Genomic DNA, 17,972 nt, shown 5'->3' on the forward strand with positions numbered 1-17,972 from the left:
TATAGGACTTTTTTCTGTCTAAACTTACATAGGATTGTGCCCTAAGATAATCTTCTGGGGCTGTTATCTGGATTTCTTCTCCTTTAGAAGTCTGACAAATGTCTACTAGGTAAAGGAACTCTTTTGGTGACAACCTGTCTCTGGAATTCCATTGCTAGGGAGTTTTGCTCTTATTCTTCTGCCGTTATTCCTCACGGCTCAAAAAACGAGAGAGATATTGACAGTTTTATTTTAGCATCGCTTCCGGTTACATTTATAAGCTGCCTTATTTTTTAAAGTGGAAATACTGGATAGATTTTAAATAAAGTGCTTTTAATGACAAACCCCCCCCCCCCTATTGAGCTGTCTGTAACTCTCCCATAGATTGTGACAGTGGGGGAGTAATTCTAAAATGAGAAAGGTAGGAACAGACCACTCTGTCAGTAATTTTTTTTTAGTGAAAAATAAATTATTTATGTTGCAATAGGAAGCTTTTGGATTTTCTAAAAAATAAAATAAAAATAAAAAAAAAAACAGAGAGGGGGGAAATGTGGGAAAAGGAAAAGAATAACAGTCAAGTATTTTCGCCTGCCTCTTTGTTTCTTGCGAGATTTAACAAGGGAAAGGAACAAAGTCTGGGTATGTTTTACCCCATTTTGTAATAGAAACACAATATATATTTTTCTGAAATGTCAAAAACTTCAAGTCTCTCCTGTGGAAGCGTTTAAGCAGGCTTACTGAACTTTGACGGAGACCTCTGGATGAGGCATTTGAACTTCTGAAGCTGCTGTAGCAAACTCTGCTTTGATATGGTCGGGGGGATAGAGCAAAGGAGGAAAATAATATAACAAAACAATGGCTGTATGTCCCTGGGGACCCTTGAACAACTGAGAACCAGTCATGCTGGAGGCTATGCATTCTGGGACGCCTTTGAAGAAACAGGCGCTTGGCTCTCTTTCTCCCCTAGCAGTTTCTGGTTCTGGCCATTGCATGGTCTTTCGGAGGCCTAGGCATAAATTCTTTCTACGCTGTAGCTGTATTTCTGCCAACAGTGCTGGTAGATAAAGCAGTGCTGATGTCCTGGGACTGCAGAGCTGAAAGAAAGCATGATCTGTCCTCTGCCATTGGCTAGGGGTAGAGATGTGAGGGCCTGGGAAAAACTGGAAAAAATAAGAGGGGAATGTTTTTTGGGTTTAGCTAAAAATTGGAAAGATTGGGGCGGGGGAACGAAAGAAAAAATGGATTATGGATTGTTTTATTTTAAGAACATACTGTAAGAAGTGCCCTGCTGGATCAGACCAAGGGTCCATCTAGTCCAGCACTCTGTTCTCACAGTGGCCCATCAGCCAGGGATGAACAAGCAGGACATGGTGCAACAGCACCCTCCCGCCCATGTTCCCCAGCAACTGGTGCACACAGGCTTATCGCCTCAAATACTGGAGATAACACACAACCATCAGGGCTAGTAGCCTTCACTTCCAGGAACTTATCCTGGAGTGCTGGGCCGAAAACAACAGAATGAAATTTAACAGGGATAAATGCCAAGTTCTACATTTAGGAAATAGAAACCAAAGGCACAGTTACAAGATGGGGGATACATGGCTCAGCAATACTACAAATGAGAAGGATCTTGGAATTGTAGATCACAAGCTGAATATGAGCCAACAGTGCGATATGGCTGCAAGAAAGGCAAATGCTATTTTGGGCTGCATTAATAGAAGTATAGCTTCCAAATCATGTGAGGTACTGGTTCCTCTCTATTTGGCCCTGGTTAGGCCACATCTAGAGTATTGCGTCCAGTTCTGGGCTCCACAATTCAAGAAGGATGCAGACAAGCTGGAGCGTGTTCAGAGGAGGGCAACCAGGATGATCAGGGGTCTGGAAACAAAGCCCTATGAAGAGAGACTGAAAGAACTGGGCCTGTTTAGCCTGGCGAAGAGAAGATTGAGGGGAGACATGAGAGCACTCTTCAAAGACTTAAAAGGTTGTCACACAGAGGAGGGCCAGGATCTCTTCTCGATCCTCCCAGAGTGCAGGACACGGAATAACGGGCTCAAGTTAAAGGAAGCCAGATTCCAGCTGGACATCAGGAAAAACGTCCTGACTGTTAGAGCAGTACGACAATGGAACCAGTTACCTAGGGAGGTTGTGGGCTCTCCCACACTAGAGGCCTTCAAGAGGCAGCTGGACCACCATCTGTCAGGGATGCTTTAGGGTGGATTCCTGCATTGGACAGGAGGTTGGACTCAGTGGCCTTGTAGGCCCCTTCCAACTATACTATTTTAAGATTCTATGATTCTATAAAATATTCCGTTTTTCCCCTTAAAACCCCTCAGAAAAGAAATATATTTTCTCCCATGGCTTTAAAATTTCTAGAAATTTTACATCTCTAGCCAGGGGACCAGAAACCATTGCAAGCCTGCTTCCCCTGTCTCCTAGAAAGAGCATAATGACAACATTGACACCTGCTTGGCTCTGTCCATCGACCAAAGATAGAACAGCTGCACAGAGCTCTCATAGTTTTTGGTCTCTCCCACTTTGATAAATCCTTCCATGGTTTGTACTAGTTTCCATGATATTAAATTTGCAAAATGTGGCATGATAGTAGGATTCCACCCTCCAACCCCATATGATCTCTGCTGGAAAATTCTGAAAACAGCCTTATAATCAATGTAATTGGAGATCAGAGTTAATGAGGACCTTGGCATTTGCAAAATCCCCCAAAGTGATGTTGGGCTTCAAACGTTAGAAAAGGAAATGATTGGGCTCAACTGAAAATCAATTTCCCTAATTAGAAGATGCATATTCCCACCAGTCCATTGGGGAAAGGCATTTTTGATATATATATATATATATATATATATATATATATATATATATATTTATATATATTGAAGTATTTGGCCAAATGTTCAGCTAACTTGTCGAACCAGAGACAGGTAGACATTTTCTGGGCAATAATAAGAATATAAGAAGTGCCCTGATGCTGGATCAGACCAAGGGTCCATCCAGTCCAGCACTCTGTTCACACTGTGGCCAACCAGCCATCGGCCAGGGATGAACAAGCAGGACATGGTGCAACAGCACCCTCCCACCCATGTTCCCCAGCAACTGGTGCACACAAGCTTACTGCCTCGAATACTGGAGATAGCACACAACCATCAGGGCTAGTAGCCCTTGATAGCCTTTGCCTCCAGGAAGTTATCCAACCCCCTTTTAAAGCCATCCAAATGGGTGGCCATCACTACATCTTGTGGTAGTGGGTTCCATAATTTAACTCTGCACTGTGTGAAGAAGGACTTCCTTTTATTTGTCCTGGATCTCCCACCCATCAGCTTCATGGGATGAGCCTGGATTCTAGTATTTTGAGAGTGGAGGAAAATGTCTCTCTTTCCACATTCTCCATATCCATAATGTTTTGCCATGAGGTGGAAGTAGACGGTTCCATTATTTTATGGGACTTCTCCTGCCCTGTGAGAGTTAATCCCAGCAACACCATTTCCAGCACTGTATGGAGTGCAGGATTGGTCAAAGAGATCTCAGTACACAATCCCTGCGTGACTTGAGACCTGTTGCTTGACTCACAAGGTAGAAACTGCACAGTCATTTGCCATCTGGTGGCTTCTTAAACTTGCAGCTTTATAGTTTTGACCGCTAGTCAAGTCGGTCGTCTGTGGCTTCTACAAAACAGTGTGCGGGAGAACAATTTGTGATGGAGGAATGAAGGAAGCTACTTTCTTCTGAGTCAGATCTTTTGTCCATCTATTGTCTACTGTGGCGTTACACCCCACAAGTCAGTTCCCAAATGTATGTCTGCAGTTTGTAAGTCTGTGGTGAGTTTAGCATGTTGGCCTGAGTGGGCGGAGTTAGAATGTCTTGGGAGTCGGAGGAGTGATATATAAGGGAATGACTGAGGGGATTGTGGGGGACTTTTTAGGTACTCTTAGGCCATAGCTAGAGCTAAGGTTTATTCCTGGATCATCCAGGGGTCAAACCTGTTCATCTAGATGACACACAGGGGATCCAGTGCTCAGGCAGGGGTGAACCCTGGATGATCCCAGGATAAACCTTAGGTCTAGCTGTGGCCCTAAGGTTTATCCCTGGATCGTCCAGGGGTCAAACCTGTTCATCTAGGTGACACACAGGGGATCCAGTGCTCAGGCAGGGGTGAACCCTGGATGATCCCAGGATAAACCTTAGGTCTAGCTGTGGCCTTAGAGTCTTTAGTGCTCTCTGTGTTTAGAGTACTTAAGTTCTGGGAAATTGGAGGTTCAGTGTAGAGAGTGGTGTCTTTGGAGTGTGGTGTGCACGTAGTTGATGTATATTAATCAATACAGATAATAAAGAAAGCTCAAGAGTGATTGTGTGAGAGAAAGGAAAGTGTGTATGTGAATGAGTGAAAGGATTGGATGAAAGGCATTTATCATTTGAAGTTCACACATTTAGCACCCACTCTGACAATCATTCACCTCAGCACATATAACTCACAGTGTTTTATTTTATATAAATAGAAATCCTTCTCCATTTTAAACCCCTTTCTCCACATAGTTTGGAGGAAGGTGGTTTTTATCCCTCGCCTCCGGCGTATCAAGCAGTGGTGCTTGGCTTGAGCAGGGAGTAGCCGCGGCTGGGTCTGGTGTTCAGAGCCTGTGTCGTGGCATCTACACCAGGGGCAGGCAATTTTCGGACTTGTGAGATCTACTTTGTTTTTGCTTCTGGCCAAGATCCATCCATCAGAGCAAGGTGAAAAAAGTCCTAGCATGAAAGAACTGGGTGCCTCTGAGTATTTTTTAAAGCAGGGCATTTGTTTCAGTATCAGAGCTGAACTGAGTTCACAGTCCTTTCACACAAAAACCCAGGCCATAGCTAGACCTAAGGTTTATCCCTGGATCGTCCAGGGGTCAAACCTGTTCATCTAGGTGACACACAGGGGATCCAGTGCCTGGAGGATCCCAGGATAAACCTTAGGTCCCAGTCCTGGTTACCCTGGCTTTCTTCATTGCAGAAGCGAAATGTAGGTGAAGAACCTTTGTGTGGATGCTATGGTTAAACAATAAGACGTTAAGAAACCTTTGCTCATCTATGGCAGACCACCCAAAGCTCGTCCAGTAGATCCAGACATTAGTCTACATCGCCTGATAGCAGAAGTCACACTGTAGTGTTTCACAGCCCTACCTGGGGATATTGTGGATTGAATTTGGGTCCTTTGCCATGTGAAGCAGGTGTTCTACCACTAAACTGTGACGCTTCTTCGTGAAACACTTGGTTTTACGATATAGCCAAGGTCTACAATGGGCAGTTTCTTCATCACCCTGTCCTTTCACCAAACATTCACTTCCTTGAATCGCCTGGGAGCGCTCTCTGATGCCCATGTTCCTTGGACCATGGCTAGACCAGGCCTATATCCCAGGATTATCCCAGGATCATCTCTGTACGTCCACATGATGATCCCTCCCTTGGCCCGGGATATGGCTCTACACTTTAATCCCACTTTTTCCATGGTCTTGGGATGATCCCGAGACTGCAGAATGTGTGGCTGGGCGTCGTGGGTTGTCCCGGCTCCTCGTGAGTAACTGTAAGGACCCAGGACCCGTGCCCATCAGGGGTGGGGTGGGAGAAGATCAAGGGTTTTCTTTTCTTTTTTAAAAAAGCTTACAGTTTTCAGATGAGCGCTCATGCGCTCCTCCTTAAAAAAGCCAAATCCAAAATGGCAGTCGCGATGTCGCGCGCTGCATGTAGACGAGGGCGACAATCTCACGGTTATAAAATCACAAGAGCGTCGCCCTCCGACCCCCTCATCTTGCCATGGCCTTAGAGAAGGTGAACATAGAGCGATGGGAGGGTTTATCATTCGCTTCTTTGATCTGCCTGAGAACTTTGTATTCTTTTGCAGCCACAGCCTGGCTGATCTCCCACTCACAAAATAACCCGTTTTCTCTTCCCATTTTCTGTGCTTTCCGCTGCAGGGAGCAGTTTCGTCGTGAGCGAGGGAAGCTATTTGGACATCTCCGACTGGCTGAACCCAGCAAAACTCTCCCTCTATTACCAAATCAATGCCACCTCTCCCTGGGTGAGAGATCTCTGTGGACAGAGGACTACAGATGCCTGCGAACAGCTCTGTGACCAGGACACTGGTAAGTGTGCTGTCGGATACTTTAAGGTGGGTTCCTGCATTGAGCTGAGGGTTGGATTGGATGGCCTTATAGGCCCCTTCCAGCTCTACTATTCTATGCTTCTATGCCAGGAACAAAACAGGCAACTTCAGAGACGGCAGTGTAGCTTCCAAATTGTGCGAGGAATTGGTTCCTCTCTATTCGGCCCTGGTTAGGTTTCATCATGAGTATTGCGTCCATTTCTGGGCACCACACTTCAAGAAGGATGCAGACAACCTGGAGGGGGTTCAAAGGAGGGCAACGAGGATGACCAGGGGTCTGGAAACAAAGAGAGTCCAAAAGAACTGTTTAGCCTGGAGAAGAGAAGATTGAGGGGAGACATGATAGCACTCTTCAAAGACTTGAAAGGTTGTCACACAGAGGAGGGCCAGGATCTCTTCTCGATCATCATCCCAGAGGTCAGGACATGGAATAATGGGCTCAAGTTACAGGAAGCCAGATTCCAGCTGGACATCAGGAAAAACTTCCTGACTGTTAGAGCTGTACGACAATGGAACCAATGACCGAGGAGGTCGTGGGCTCTCCCACACTAGAAGCCTTCAAGAGGCAGCTGGACAACCATCTGTGAGGGATTCTTTAAGGTGGATTCCTGCATTGAGCAGGTGGTTGGATTTAATGGCCTTATAGACCCCTTCCAACTCTACTATTCTTAGGGTGACCATATGAAAAGGAGGGAATTTCAGCAGGTGTCCTTTTATTATTATTATTATTATTTATTTATATAGCACCATCAATGTACATGGTGCTGTACAGAGTAAAACAGTAAATAGCGAGACCCTGCCGTATAGGCTTACATTCTAATAAAACCATGATAAAACAATAAGGAGGGGAAGAGAAAGCAAACAGGCACTGGGTAGGGTAAAACTAACAGTATAAAGTCAGAACAAAATCAAGTTTTAAAAGCTTTAGGAAAAAGAAAAGTTTTTAGCTGAGCTTTAAAAGCTGCGGTTGAACTTGTAGTTCTCAAATGTTCTGGAAGAGCGTGCCAGGCGTAAGGGGCAGCAGAAGAAAATGGACGAAGCCGAGCAAGGGAAGTAGAGACCCTTGGGCAGGCGAGAAGCATGGCATCAGAGGAGCGAAGAGCACGAGCGGGGCAATAGTGTGAGATGAGAGAGGAGAGATAGGAAGGAGCTAGACCGTGGAAAGCTTTGTAGGTCAACAGGAGACGTTTGTAGGCATGCAGCACCTGGTGAAATTCCCTCTTCATCACAACAGGGAAAGCTGCAGGAACCCTACTAGAGTGACCAGATGAAGAGGGAATTTCACCAGGTGCGGCATGCCTACCAATGACACCTGCTGAAATTCCGTTCTCTGTACAACTGATGAAGATACAGGAGCCCTCTCCTCCTTTCCATATGGTCACCCTAACTGTTCTATGATCCTATGCCAGGAACAAACCAGGAGGCAGGAAAAAAGAGCAACCAAACGATACAGGGACACAGCACAACTCAGGAAGACTTTGTTGGTTGAGCAAGGTTTTTTACCCAACGGGAAGCCCTTTATACTCTTCCTGTTCAGGAGCATCCAGTGGTCAGCCTGGGTGGGCAGCGTCAGGCCAGATCCTGACGATTCTTCACTGTCCCAGTAGCTGCAGCCACTTGCAATTCAATGGCTCACCATTGGGACTACGTGAGGCTGCCACACGCAGAGCCAAAGAGCATGAGTTTGAGTCTTGGCAGCTCCTGACAGTTGGTGAGCTCTCAGTCCTGCAAGGCACCACACCGCCGTGTCACAGCCTCAAAAATCCCAAACTGTCTTTGGATACTGGATTAAGAAATTGTTCCTCTGACATTTAGCCAGCAGCTCTCTGCTTCTCTAGAGAGAATCAATCAATCTACAGTTTTCTTCGGATGCTTATGGAACCAGGAGACTCTCCCGGCTTCATTATTTTAGGCAAGCAGTGGAGCAGACGCAGGAAGCAGGTCACGTTTCTTTGTTTATCACTGCTCCTCTGGGCTTTGAGCCGTCCAGCTGTCACTTGGGGACACTGGCAGCATTCTGGTTCAAGGGCTGCGTATCGTAGCGGAGACATGTATCTTGGTTTGTAGATTTGAATGTCAAGGAAAACACAGTCGGCCGGCGAGTAGGATAAGAAAACATAGGAAGCACCCTAACATTGAGTCCCACTGTGGGTCCATTCATAGAATCATTGAATAGCAGAGTTGGAAGGGGCCTACAAGGCCATCGAGTCCAACCCCAGCTCAATGCAGGAATCCACCCTAAAGCATCCCTCACAGATGGTTGTCCAGCTGCCTCTTGAAGGCCTGTAGGGTGGGAGAGGCCACAACCTCCCTAGGTAACTGATTCCATTGTCATACTGCTCTAACAGTCAGGAAGTTTTTCCTGATGTCCAGCTGGAATCTGGCTTCCTTTAACTTGAGCCTGTTATTCCGTGTCCTGCACTCTGGGAGGATCGAGAAGAGATCCTGGCCCTCCTCTGTGTGACAACCTTTCAAGTATTTCATAGAATCATAGAATAGCAGAGTTGGAAGGGGCCTACAAGGCCATCGAGTCCAACCCCCTGCTCAATGCAGGAATCCACCCTAAAGCATCCCTGACAGATGGTTGTCCAGCTGCCTCTTGACAGTATTGTTGACACTGAAAACCCAGTATTATTGACACTGACTGGGATCGGGTCTCCGGAGTTTCAGGCAAAAGTTTTTTCGACTCTACCTGGAGATGCTTGGGATTGAACCTGGGGGCTTCAGCATGCAGGCGCTTCTGCAAAGAACTGCTGAGCTATGCCCTGCCAGGTCTAGGGTACAAGGCTGGCCTTGTACCTAGTGGTTAGATTTATTAGGAAATGGTTTGAGAATGTCTGATGTTCTTTGCAAGCTTATCTCTGTAAGAAGTTCCCATGGGAGTTGCTGGTTTACTCCTTCGCTTCGGCCTTGAAGCGGCTGGTTCTCTTGGAACCCTCCGAGGTAGGTTAGACGGAGAGTAGTCAGTGACTGGTCCAAAGTCACACAGTGAGCTTAATGGCTGAGTGGGGACTAGAACCTGGATCTCCCAAGTCCCCGTCCAAGACTCTAACCACTCACCACACTGACTCCCTCCTACCCTGTAAAAGCAAAGAGCAAAAGAAAAGTCCCCAATGCTTTAGTTTCCCCCCCCCCTTCTTTATTCCATGACAGCCGCGGCAAAACCTGGAGAAACAATGAAATTAGTGTTTCCAATACTTACAGCTACAGCTTCTGCTCCGGACTCTGTTTTACGGAAAGGCTTATTTCAGTCAAGTCAAGATGCCAAGCTGTACCACAAATTTACCAATCTGCCTGGAGATGAATGAATCTGTGATGGCAGAGTTTTCCTTCTTGCACTATGCAGTATTCAAAGCCAATCTTGATTAAATACAACATGCATCACCACCAAGGTCAGAAGCCAAGGGAGTATCTCTCAAAAAAATTAAAATAAAACCAGCAACACCTGACCAGACTTAATCGTGAAATCATCGGAATACGAGCAAGATCCAAGGATGTTCAACCCCTACGCTGAAGGCAGTGCCGGTGTTTGTTTTGAAAGACACACATGCGCAATTGCCGCACACATCGAAAGGCCTGTGGAAATGCCGTGCCTGGTCCGCTTTGCATGCATCTCAAACGTGGAACTTCTTCGCTCAGTGGTAGAGCGTCCAGTTTGCATGAAGTAGATCCCAGATTCATCCCTTGGCATTTCCAGTGAATCAAGAATCAGATCACGTAGAAGCAGGTAGAGAGCTCCTAACACACAAAGAAGACCATGGGCATGTCTACACCAGGCGATATCCCGGGGATCGGTCCCTGTGTGTCCACATGATGCACAGGGGATCCCGGGAACAGGGAGGGATGATCCCTCAATTTCCCTGGGATATTGCCATAACCTTTTCCCCCGTTTTTTCCCGCAGTCCCGGGACGATCCCGAGGACCGCGGGTGGTGTGTCCGGCCGGCACAGCTTCTTCCCTCTTCCCTGCAAGTACTGGGGATCATCTGAGGGAAGGAGCTGGGGCAGGAAGAGTCCAGGGCCATCGGGGGTGGGGTGGGGAACAGCGTCAAGCCTTTTTTAAAATTTACTTTCGTGCTGGAGCGCAGGTGCGCTCCAGGTCCTGACGTTTTTTTTTTAAAAAAAATGGCAGGCGAACGTCGCACGCTGTGTGTGAAGTCAGGGGGAGGATCTCGCGATCAGCATATCACGAGATCCTCCCCACTTCCTTCCGTATCACCGGGAGGTGTAGACAAGCCCAATATCAGGCCAAAAGGAAACATAATCTGACCTGATCTAAGGCATCTCCCTATAGTCCTGCCCCCAAACCTTTATAACAGGTGTCCATTGTGTGGATCACAGGATCATAGAACCATAGAATAGTACAGTTGGAAGGGGTCTATAAGGCCATCAAGCCCAACCCCCCGCTCAGGGCAGGAATCCACCGATGTAGCCCACGGTGGATGCAGGAATCCACCTTCAAGCATCCCTGACAGATGGCTGTCCAGCTGCCTCTTGAAGGCCTCTAGTATGGAAGAGCCCACAACCTCCCTAGGCAATGGGTTCCATTGTCATACTGCTCTAACAGTCAGGAAGTTTTTCCTGATGTCCAGTTGGAATCTGGCATCCTGTAACTTGAGCCCATTAGTCTGTGTCCTGATGATCAAGTAGAGATCCTGTCCCTCCTCTGTCTGAACACCTTTCAAGTATTTGAAGAGTGCTATCATGTCTCCCTTCAATCTTCTCTTCTCCAGGCTAAACATGCCCAGCTCTTTCAGTCTCTCCTCATAGGGCTTTGTTTCCAGACCCCTGATCATCCTGGTTGCCCTCTTCTGAACACGCTCCAGCTTGTCTGCGTCCTTCTTGAATTGTGGAGCCCAGAACTTATTATTATTATTATTATTGTTATTATTATTATTTATTTATTTATTTATTTATTTATATAGCACCATCAATGTACATGGTGCTGTACAGATTACCTAACCAGTGCCCAATAGAGGGGAACCAGTACCTCGTGCGATTTGGAAGCTATACTTCTATTAATGCAGCCCGAAATAGCATTTGCTTTTTTCCCCAAGTCTCTGTGGGCCATGAGGGTATATAAATCAAAGTCCAAACTATTATTATTTCTTCCTTGAGGACTTGGAATGTGTGTGTGGGGAGGGGTTGTGTGTTACTGAACTCTGGACAGGGTCAGTGAAAGCAGCTAGGATCTGTCTCGGATCCTATAATCTGTGATTCATAGTACATTCAAGTTTATGCACATTCTCCCCTCCCCCTCACTCACTCCCCCCCCCCCCAATAATTTACGAGTTCAAATCCACAAAAGAAGCTGCAGTTTCAGGGGCTGAAGGAGGAGGAAGAAGCAAAAAAAAGATTCCCCCCTTTTTCCTTACAGACCCCCATTCTCCATTGCTATGCATCGCGACCCCTTTTAAAATGCCGCTTGATTGCAGAGCACATATTTGTTATGCCGTAAGTGCGAGGAATTAATGAGCCAGGCAGAGAGAAACTTGCATACTAAGCATTGGAGGGAGAAAATGGTTTTTTAATGGCTCTTTCCATTGGTGCGCAAGTTCCTAAAACAAATTAGCGTGTGACGCGGGCCGCCCCCTTTCCGCTCTCCCTCCGCACCCCGGGAAAGGGCAGCTCCTCCTTTGCTAACTTAGTTCTTCCCAGACGTGCAGCCAGCTCTTTCCTCACCCACCTTCTTTTTTAAAAAATTATTTTTTTCCCCTCCTCTGGAAAGGTTACGTTTCGAAACCTGGCGTCATGAATCACAAAGTTAGCGGCTTTTGGCAGATCATAAATCAGGCCTCTGGAGTCGCTAGGACAAATCCCAGGACATTTAATCTTTAATATTAGACGTGTTTAAGACGGTGAATATTTTATGAAGGTGCTGTTGCAATTTAGCACGTCATTAGCTTGTCTTCGCTCTCCCCTTTCCCCTCCTTTACAGGACTTTCTTTCTCCTCTGTTAAACACACACACACACACCCTCTGTACTAGGCAAACCCTCTTTTCATAGAATCATAGAATAGTGGAGTTGGAAGGGGCCTCTAAGGCCATCGGGTCCAACCCCTGCTCAATGCAGGAATCCACCTTCAGGCATCCCTGACAGATGGTTGTCCAGCTGCGTCTTGAATGCCTCTAATGTGGGAGAGCCCACAACCTCCCTAGGTAACTGATTCCATTGTCATACTGCTCTAACAGTCAGGAAGTTTTTCCTGATGTCCAGCCGGAATCTGACTTCCTGTAACTTCAGCCCGTTATTCCATATCCTGCACTCTGGGAGGATGGAGAAAGATCCTGGCCCTCCTCCGTGTGACAACCTTTTAAGTAGTTGCTTCCCTCTTGCAAGAAAGTGGCTTCCCCTATCCCCCCTGAGACATTTTAATGTCTTTCGGAGAACCCAATAATTACACGAGTCTTTTTGTGAAGCACCTTTTGAGCTATGGGACCTTCATGGTTCACCTAGAGGCATTTGCATAACCCCCCCAAAGATATTTTAAAAAATAAATAAAAAGGGGGCATGCTTGTGACACCCCAATCCTAATGCCAGTGGTCTCATGAAACATCTCGGTCCAAAAGCCAATGGCCGCTGCTCCGCTATCATTTGTAGACTGCTTGAAGGCTCTGTTCCACCTGCTGTATGCAGTATTTTGTTTTTCCTACTCCGCACTGATCTCTGGCTCATTTAAAACCCCAAAAGGTATTCCTCCTTTGAGCTAAATATATATTTGATAAACAGAGTGTTCTACAATCTGTTGTCAACCTGAAACTCGGAGGATGGCAGCAAGGGAGAGGGCCTTTTCAGTGGTGGCCCCTCAGTTATGGAATGATCTCCCCAACGAGGCTCGCCTGGTGCCAACATTGTTTATATTTAAGACTTTTCTCTTCTCCCAGGCAGTTAACAACATACGATGAGTTTTTAACTGACACCAGAATAGCTGTTTTAAATGGATATTGCTGTTTTTATGCTTTTAAAGTTTTGTATATCTGTTTTTAATGTTCATTGTTTTTAACTTTTGTCAGCCGCCCAGAGAACTTCAGCTATGGGGCGGTATATAAATGTAATAAATAAATAAATAAAATATACCACGGCAGCTGCAGGATATGCTATTTTAGGTTGTGCTCTGGCTGGCGCCGTAGCACTGGTGAGCACTCATGTGCACTTAAAACAGGGTGCATTCATTTCTCTGTGGGCATGTATGTGCACTGGAGAGAGAGGGATGCATTCACTTTTCCAAGCACACGCATGTGCACTAAAGAAATACATCCCTTTATTTATTTATTTATTTATTTATTACATTTCTATACTACCCAATAGCCAAAGCGCTCTGGGTGGTTTTCACACTTATACAAAATAGCTGCATGCTTTACAAATAATTCTACTGTTTTGCAAAAAGATAATGTGCTACATAGCCCATTATAACATCTTTGAAAGCGTGCTACAGTACGGAAGCATGTGCGGTCGTGCCGAAATTGAATTAAAGCTTATTTTTGAAAACTCCCGCCTTCAAAATGATTTCTTCCTGTTCACATGAACAGATTCCAACATGGGAGAAATAAGAATCCATTTCTGATGTTGATATTTTGCAATACAAGTTTTTTTTAAAAAAATATTTATTTATTTATTTATTTATTTATTGCATTTATATACCACTCCCATAGCCAGGGCTCTCTGGGCGGTTTACAGAAATTCTAAAATTGAGATAAAAACAAGTATACAAAATTTAAAATTCTAAAATACAGAACATACATACATAAAGCATTAAAACCCGTTCAAAAAACTAAACATGTGGGTGATTAAGATGTGCCGCCATATGCCTGGGCAAAGAGGAAAGTCTTAACCTGGCGCTGGAAAAATAGCAGCGTTGGTGCCAGGCGAGCCTCGTCAGGGAGATCATTCCATAGTCTGGGGGCCACCACTGAAAAGGCCCTGTCCCTTGTTGCCACACTCCGAGCCTCTTTCGGAGTAGGCACCCGGAGGAGGACCTTAGATGTTGAACGTAGTGACCGGGTATATTCACATCGGGAGACGCGTTCTGTCAGGTATTGTGGTCCCAAGCCATGTAAGACTTTATAGGTCAAAACCAGCACCTTGAATTGGGCTCGGAAACATACAGGCAGCCAATGAAAGCGGACCAGAGCAGGTGTTATATGGTCGAACCTTCTGGTTCCCGAAATCAATCTGGCCACTGCATTTTGCACGAGCTGCACCTTCCGAACCGTCTTCAAAGGCAGCCCTACGTGAAAACAGAAACAAAAGCAGTATAACCTTATTACCATGTCTTGAGAACTGATCCTGTAATCTTAGTGATGCAAAAATACAGAGAATTGAGGCTGTATCCAATGTTGAGTCCCATTCCTATCACTAGACATACTCAAAGTAGGACCATGACTAGGCGAGAGGATTGGAGGGCGACGATCTCGCAATTTTATTATAATGAGATTGTCGCCCTCGTCTACACACGGAGCGCGAGATTGTGGCCACTGGGGTTTTTTTTTGTTTCTTAAGGGAGAAGGAGTGTATGAACGCTCATCCGAAAACTGTGGCCTTAGCTAGACCTAAGGTAGGGTGACCCTATGAAAAGGAGGACAGGGCTCCTGTATCTTTAACAGTTGTATTGAAAAGGAAATTTCAGTAGGTGTCATTTGTATATATGGGGAATCTGGGGAAATTTCCTCTTCATCACAGCAGTTAAAGCTGCCCTCTTTTAAATCTGGTCACTCTGGTATAGCTCCTGCAGCTTTAACTGTTGTGAAAGGTGACCCTATGAAAAAGAGGACAGGGCTCCTGTGTCTTTAACAGTTGCATAGAAAAGGGAATTTCAGCAGGTGTCACTTGTATATATGGAGAACCTGGTGAAATTCCCCCTTCATCACAACAGTTAAAGCTGCAGGAGCTATACTAGAGTGACCAGATTTAAAAGAGGGCAGGGCTCCTGCAGCTTTAACTGTTGGGATGAAGAGGAAATTTCACCAGGTTCTCTATATATACAAATGACACCTGCTGAAATTCCCTTTTCTATGCGACTGTTAAAGATACAGGAGCCCTGTCCTCTTTTTCATATGGTCACCCTACCTAAGGATTATCCCAGGCAAATGGAGGGGTTGTCCCTCCCTGCTGCTGTGATCCCCGTTGTGCCATGTGGACTCACAGGGATGATCCCCGAGATAGCGACAGGTCTAACCATGGCCTAGGACTAACACTGGATAAAACCCCAATTCAGCACAATTTATATCACTCAAAGATCTATCTTCTCGGGATGTCGGGTTTGAAGCTGGAGACCGAGGAATGACCAGCCAAGCAACTCATGCTAACAGAATGTTAATCAGCTCCAAGAGCCAACGAGGACAGTGATAGAAATAAAACCAGGTCTATCCCTGATAAACAGCAGCAGTTGGAGCATTTGCGTATAAGGCCTAATGCCATGGGGTCGGTATGCAAAGCGACGCCGGTCCACCCTCCCTCCTTCATGCCGACTGTGCTTGAAACTTGGTGCTTTGTCAAATGAAGGCGTCAGCTGAAGGGGAAAAGAGAAGAAAAATCAACACCAGCTTTCAACAGCTTCTGGATGAACAAATCCAATTAATCTTTTATTTTATTTTTTGCCCGCTCTGGCTGGGGGATATGTATTTCTGTGAAACAAGGGAACAGTCTGAGCTAGGTCTGCCTCATCTCTCTTCAGTGCGACAACGGAAAGTAAAGCTGAGTGTCCCACTATTTCCTCTGTCTTCTCTTTTCTAGGAGAGTGCAGCTGTCATGAGGGCTACGCCCCTGACCCCGTGCATCGGCACCTGTGTGTGCGTAACGATTGGGGCCACAGCGAAGGGTGAGTGTAAAGTGTGCATCCCAGGTGGGAAGGGCAAGGAAAGCCTGTTGAATGGGGGGGAGAAAACCTGTTCCACCTGTTGGGTGAGTGTCAGAGGTGAGCTATTGGCTAGGGTGGACAGGGGCTCCTGTATCTGTAGCAGTGGTTAAGAAAAAGGAATTTCTGCAGGTGTCCTTTGTAGGCATGAAACCCCTCTTCATCACAACAGTTATAGCTACAGGAGCCCTGCCCTGAGTGACCCGATACAAAAGAGGGCAGGGTTCCTGCAGCTATAACTGTTGTGATGAAGAGGGAATTTCACCAGGGGTTGCATGCCTACAAAGGACACCTGCTGAAATTCCCTTTTCAATACAGCTGTTAAAGATACGGGAGCCCTGTCTTCCTTTTCATATGGTCACCCTAAAGGTTGGGATCTGAAATACCAATGAATTGTTTGGGATAATAATGCTTTCCTACCTTCCCCTCCAAAACTAGGGTGACCATATGGAGAGGAGGACAGGGCACGTGTATCTTTAACAGTTGCCTAGAAAAGGGAATCTCAGCAGGTGTCATTTGTAGGCCTGCAGCACCTGATGAAATCCCCTCTTCATCACAACAGTGAAAGCTGCAGGAGCCCTGCCCTCTTTTGTATCTGGTCACTCTAGTATAGCTCCTGCAGCTTTCACTGTTGTGATGAAGAGGGTATGTCATGAGGTGCTGCATGCATACAAATGACACCTGGTGACATTCCCTTTCCTAGGCAACTACAGGATACAGGAGCCCTGTCCTCCTTTCCATATGGTCTCCCTACCCAAGAAGAGCCCCAGTTGACCAAAGCAATCTCCCATGAAGTCCAGCATCCCATCAAAGCCAGGCAGATGCCTCCAGGTTGCTCCCAAGCAAGGCACAAAGGTCTCTCCTGTTGCAGGCTCCCACAGGAACTGGCATCCAGAGCCATTCTGGAGGTAGTATATTACCATCATGGCTAGTAGCCATTGATAGACACGTCCACCATAAATTCGTCTAACAAACAAACATCTAAACTATTGAACAGCACTGCATCTTCTGGCAGAAAGGAAGAGGCAAGGAACTGAGTTGGGAAGGTGTGTGAGTGTGTATGAAGCATAGCATCAGATCTGGTTGTGGTTCTGATGTTGTGTCAAGCCAGGGGGACAATAAACACTGTTGTTGCTCAGTTAAAGTCCCAGCCTCAACTGGAACCCTTTGCAGCCTTTACTGTTGTGAAGAGCCAGCGGCCAAGATTTCTCGGTACGTGAGAAATCCTCACTGCCCAGGAAGATGCTGTACCCCAACCTTCCCCAACCTGGAATGCTCTGGATGTGTTGGAGTGGAACTCCCATCAACCAGATCCAGAATGGTTAATATTCAGGGATTATGGGAGTTGTAGTCCAAAGCATTTGGAGAGCAGCTGTTTGCCAGTCCTGATACTAAAGCTATCCAAAGTGCTGTACAGCACAATCATAAAGCCATATATTATAATCAGTAAAAATGCAGGAACCAAGGGCTGAAATTACACATGCCACTTTATAAAAACACACCAACCGTCGTTTTTTCAAAGACGGCTTTCTTACCGAACTCTTCGATACGATCTTCACATATAAATCAACCAGTGACAGTTGCAAGACAATAAGGCAATACAGACGATGGAATATAGATGCCTGGACCTGAGGATCATATTAATACACTTCATCATTACGGCAAAAATAATAACAATCGCAGTTCTGGTTAAGATGAGAACCGATACGCCATTATAAACGAGGAACCCGTTTTCCCTGCAAGCTCCCTTTGTGGGTGAGGTCAGCGGAGATTCGCCACTCGCTTTCCTCGTTCAGGTGCTACTTTCTTCTCTGCTTCTTTCAGGCCTTGGCCGTACACAACGCTTGAAAGAGGCTACGACTTGGTTACCGGAGAGCAAGCCCCTGAGAAAATACTTAGGTGAGTAATGCAACAAATGGCTGCTTCCCATCCTCTGAAAGTTGTTAGCTTTCTCTTTCTTTCTTTCTTTCTCTGCTGTGGCACCCC

At 46.0% G+C, this 17,972-nt stretch overlaps 1 protein-coding gene across 1 annotated transcript in view; it reads left to right on the top strand.

The window, feature by feature from the left end:
• Positions 1-17,972, top strand: part of ASTN2 (astrotactin 2) — a 732,687-nt gene that overhangs the window by 387,580 nt on the left and 327,135 nt on the right. The window contains exons 8-10 of the mRNA XM_063144970.1: positions 5,946-6,113; positions 15,866-15,950; positions 17,811-17,885. Of these exons, the coding sequence (XP_063001040.1) occupies positions 5,946-6,113; positions 15,866-15,950; positions 17,811-17,885 (328 nt within the window). The remainder of the gene's footprint in view (positions 1-5,945; positions 6,114-15,865; positions 15,951-17,810; positions 17,886-17,972) is intronic.

The sequence above is a fragment of the Elgaria multicarinata genome, chromosome 19 (assembly GCF_023053635.1).
Source record: "Elgaria multicarinata webbii isolate HBS135686 ecotype San Diego chromosome 19, rElgMul1.1.pri, whole genome shotgun sequence".
In the NCBI taxonomy this organism is placed as follows: Eukaryota; Metazoa; Chordata; class Lepidosauria; order Squamata; family Anguidae; genus Elgaria; species Elgaria multicarinata.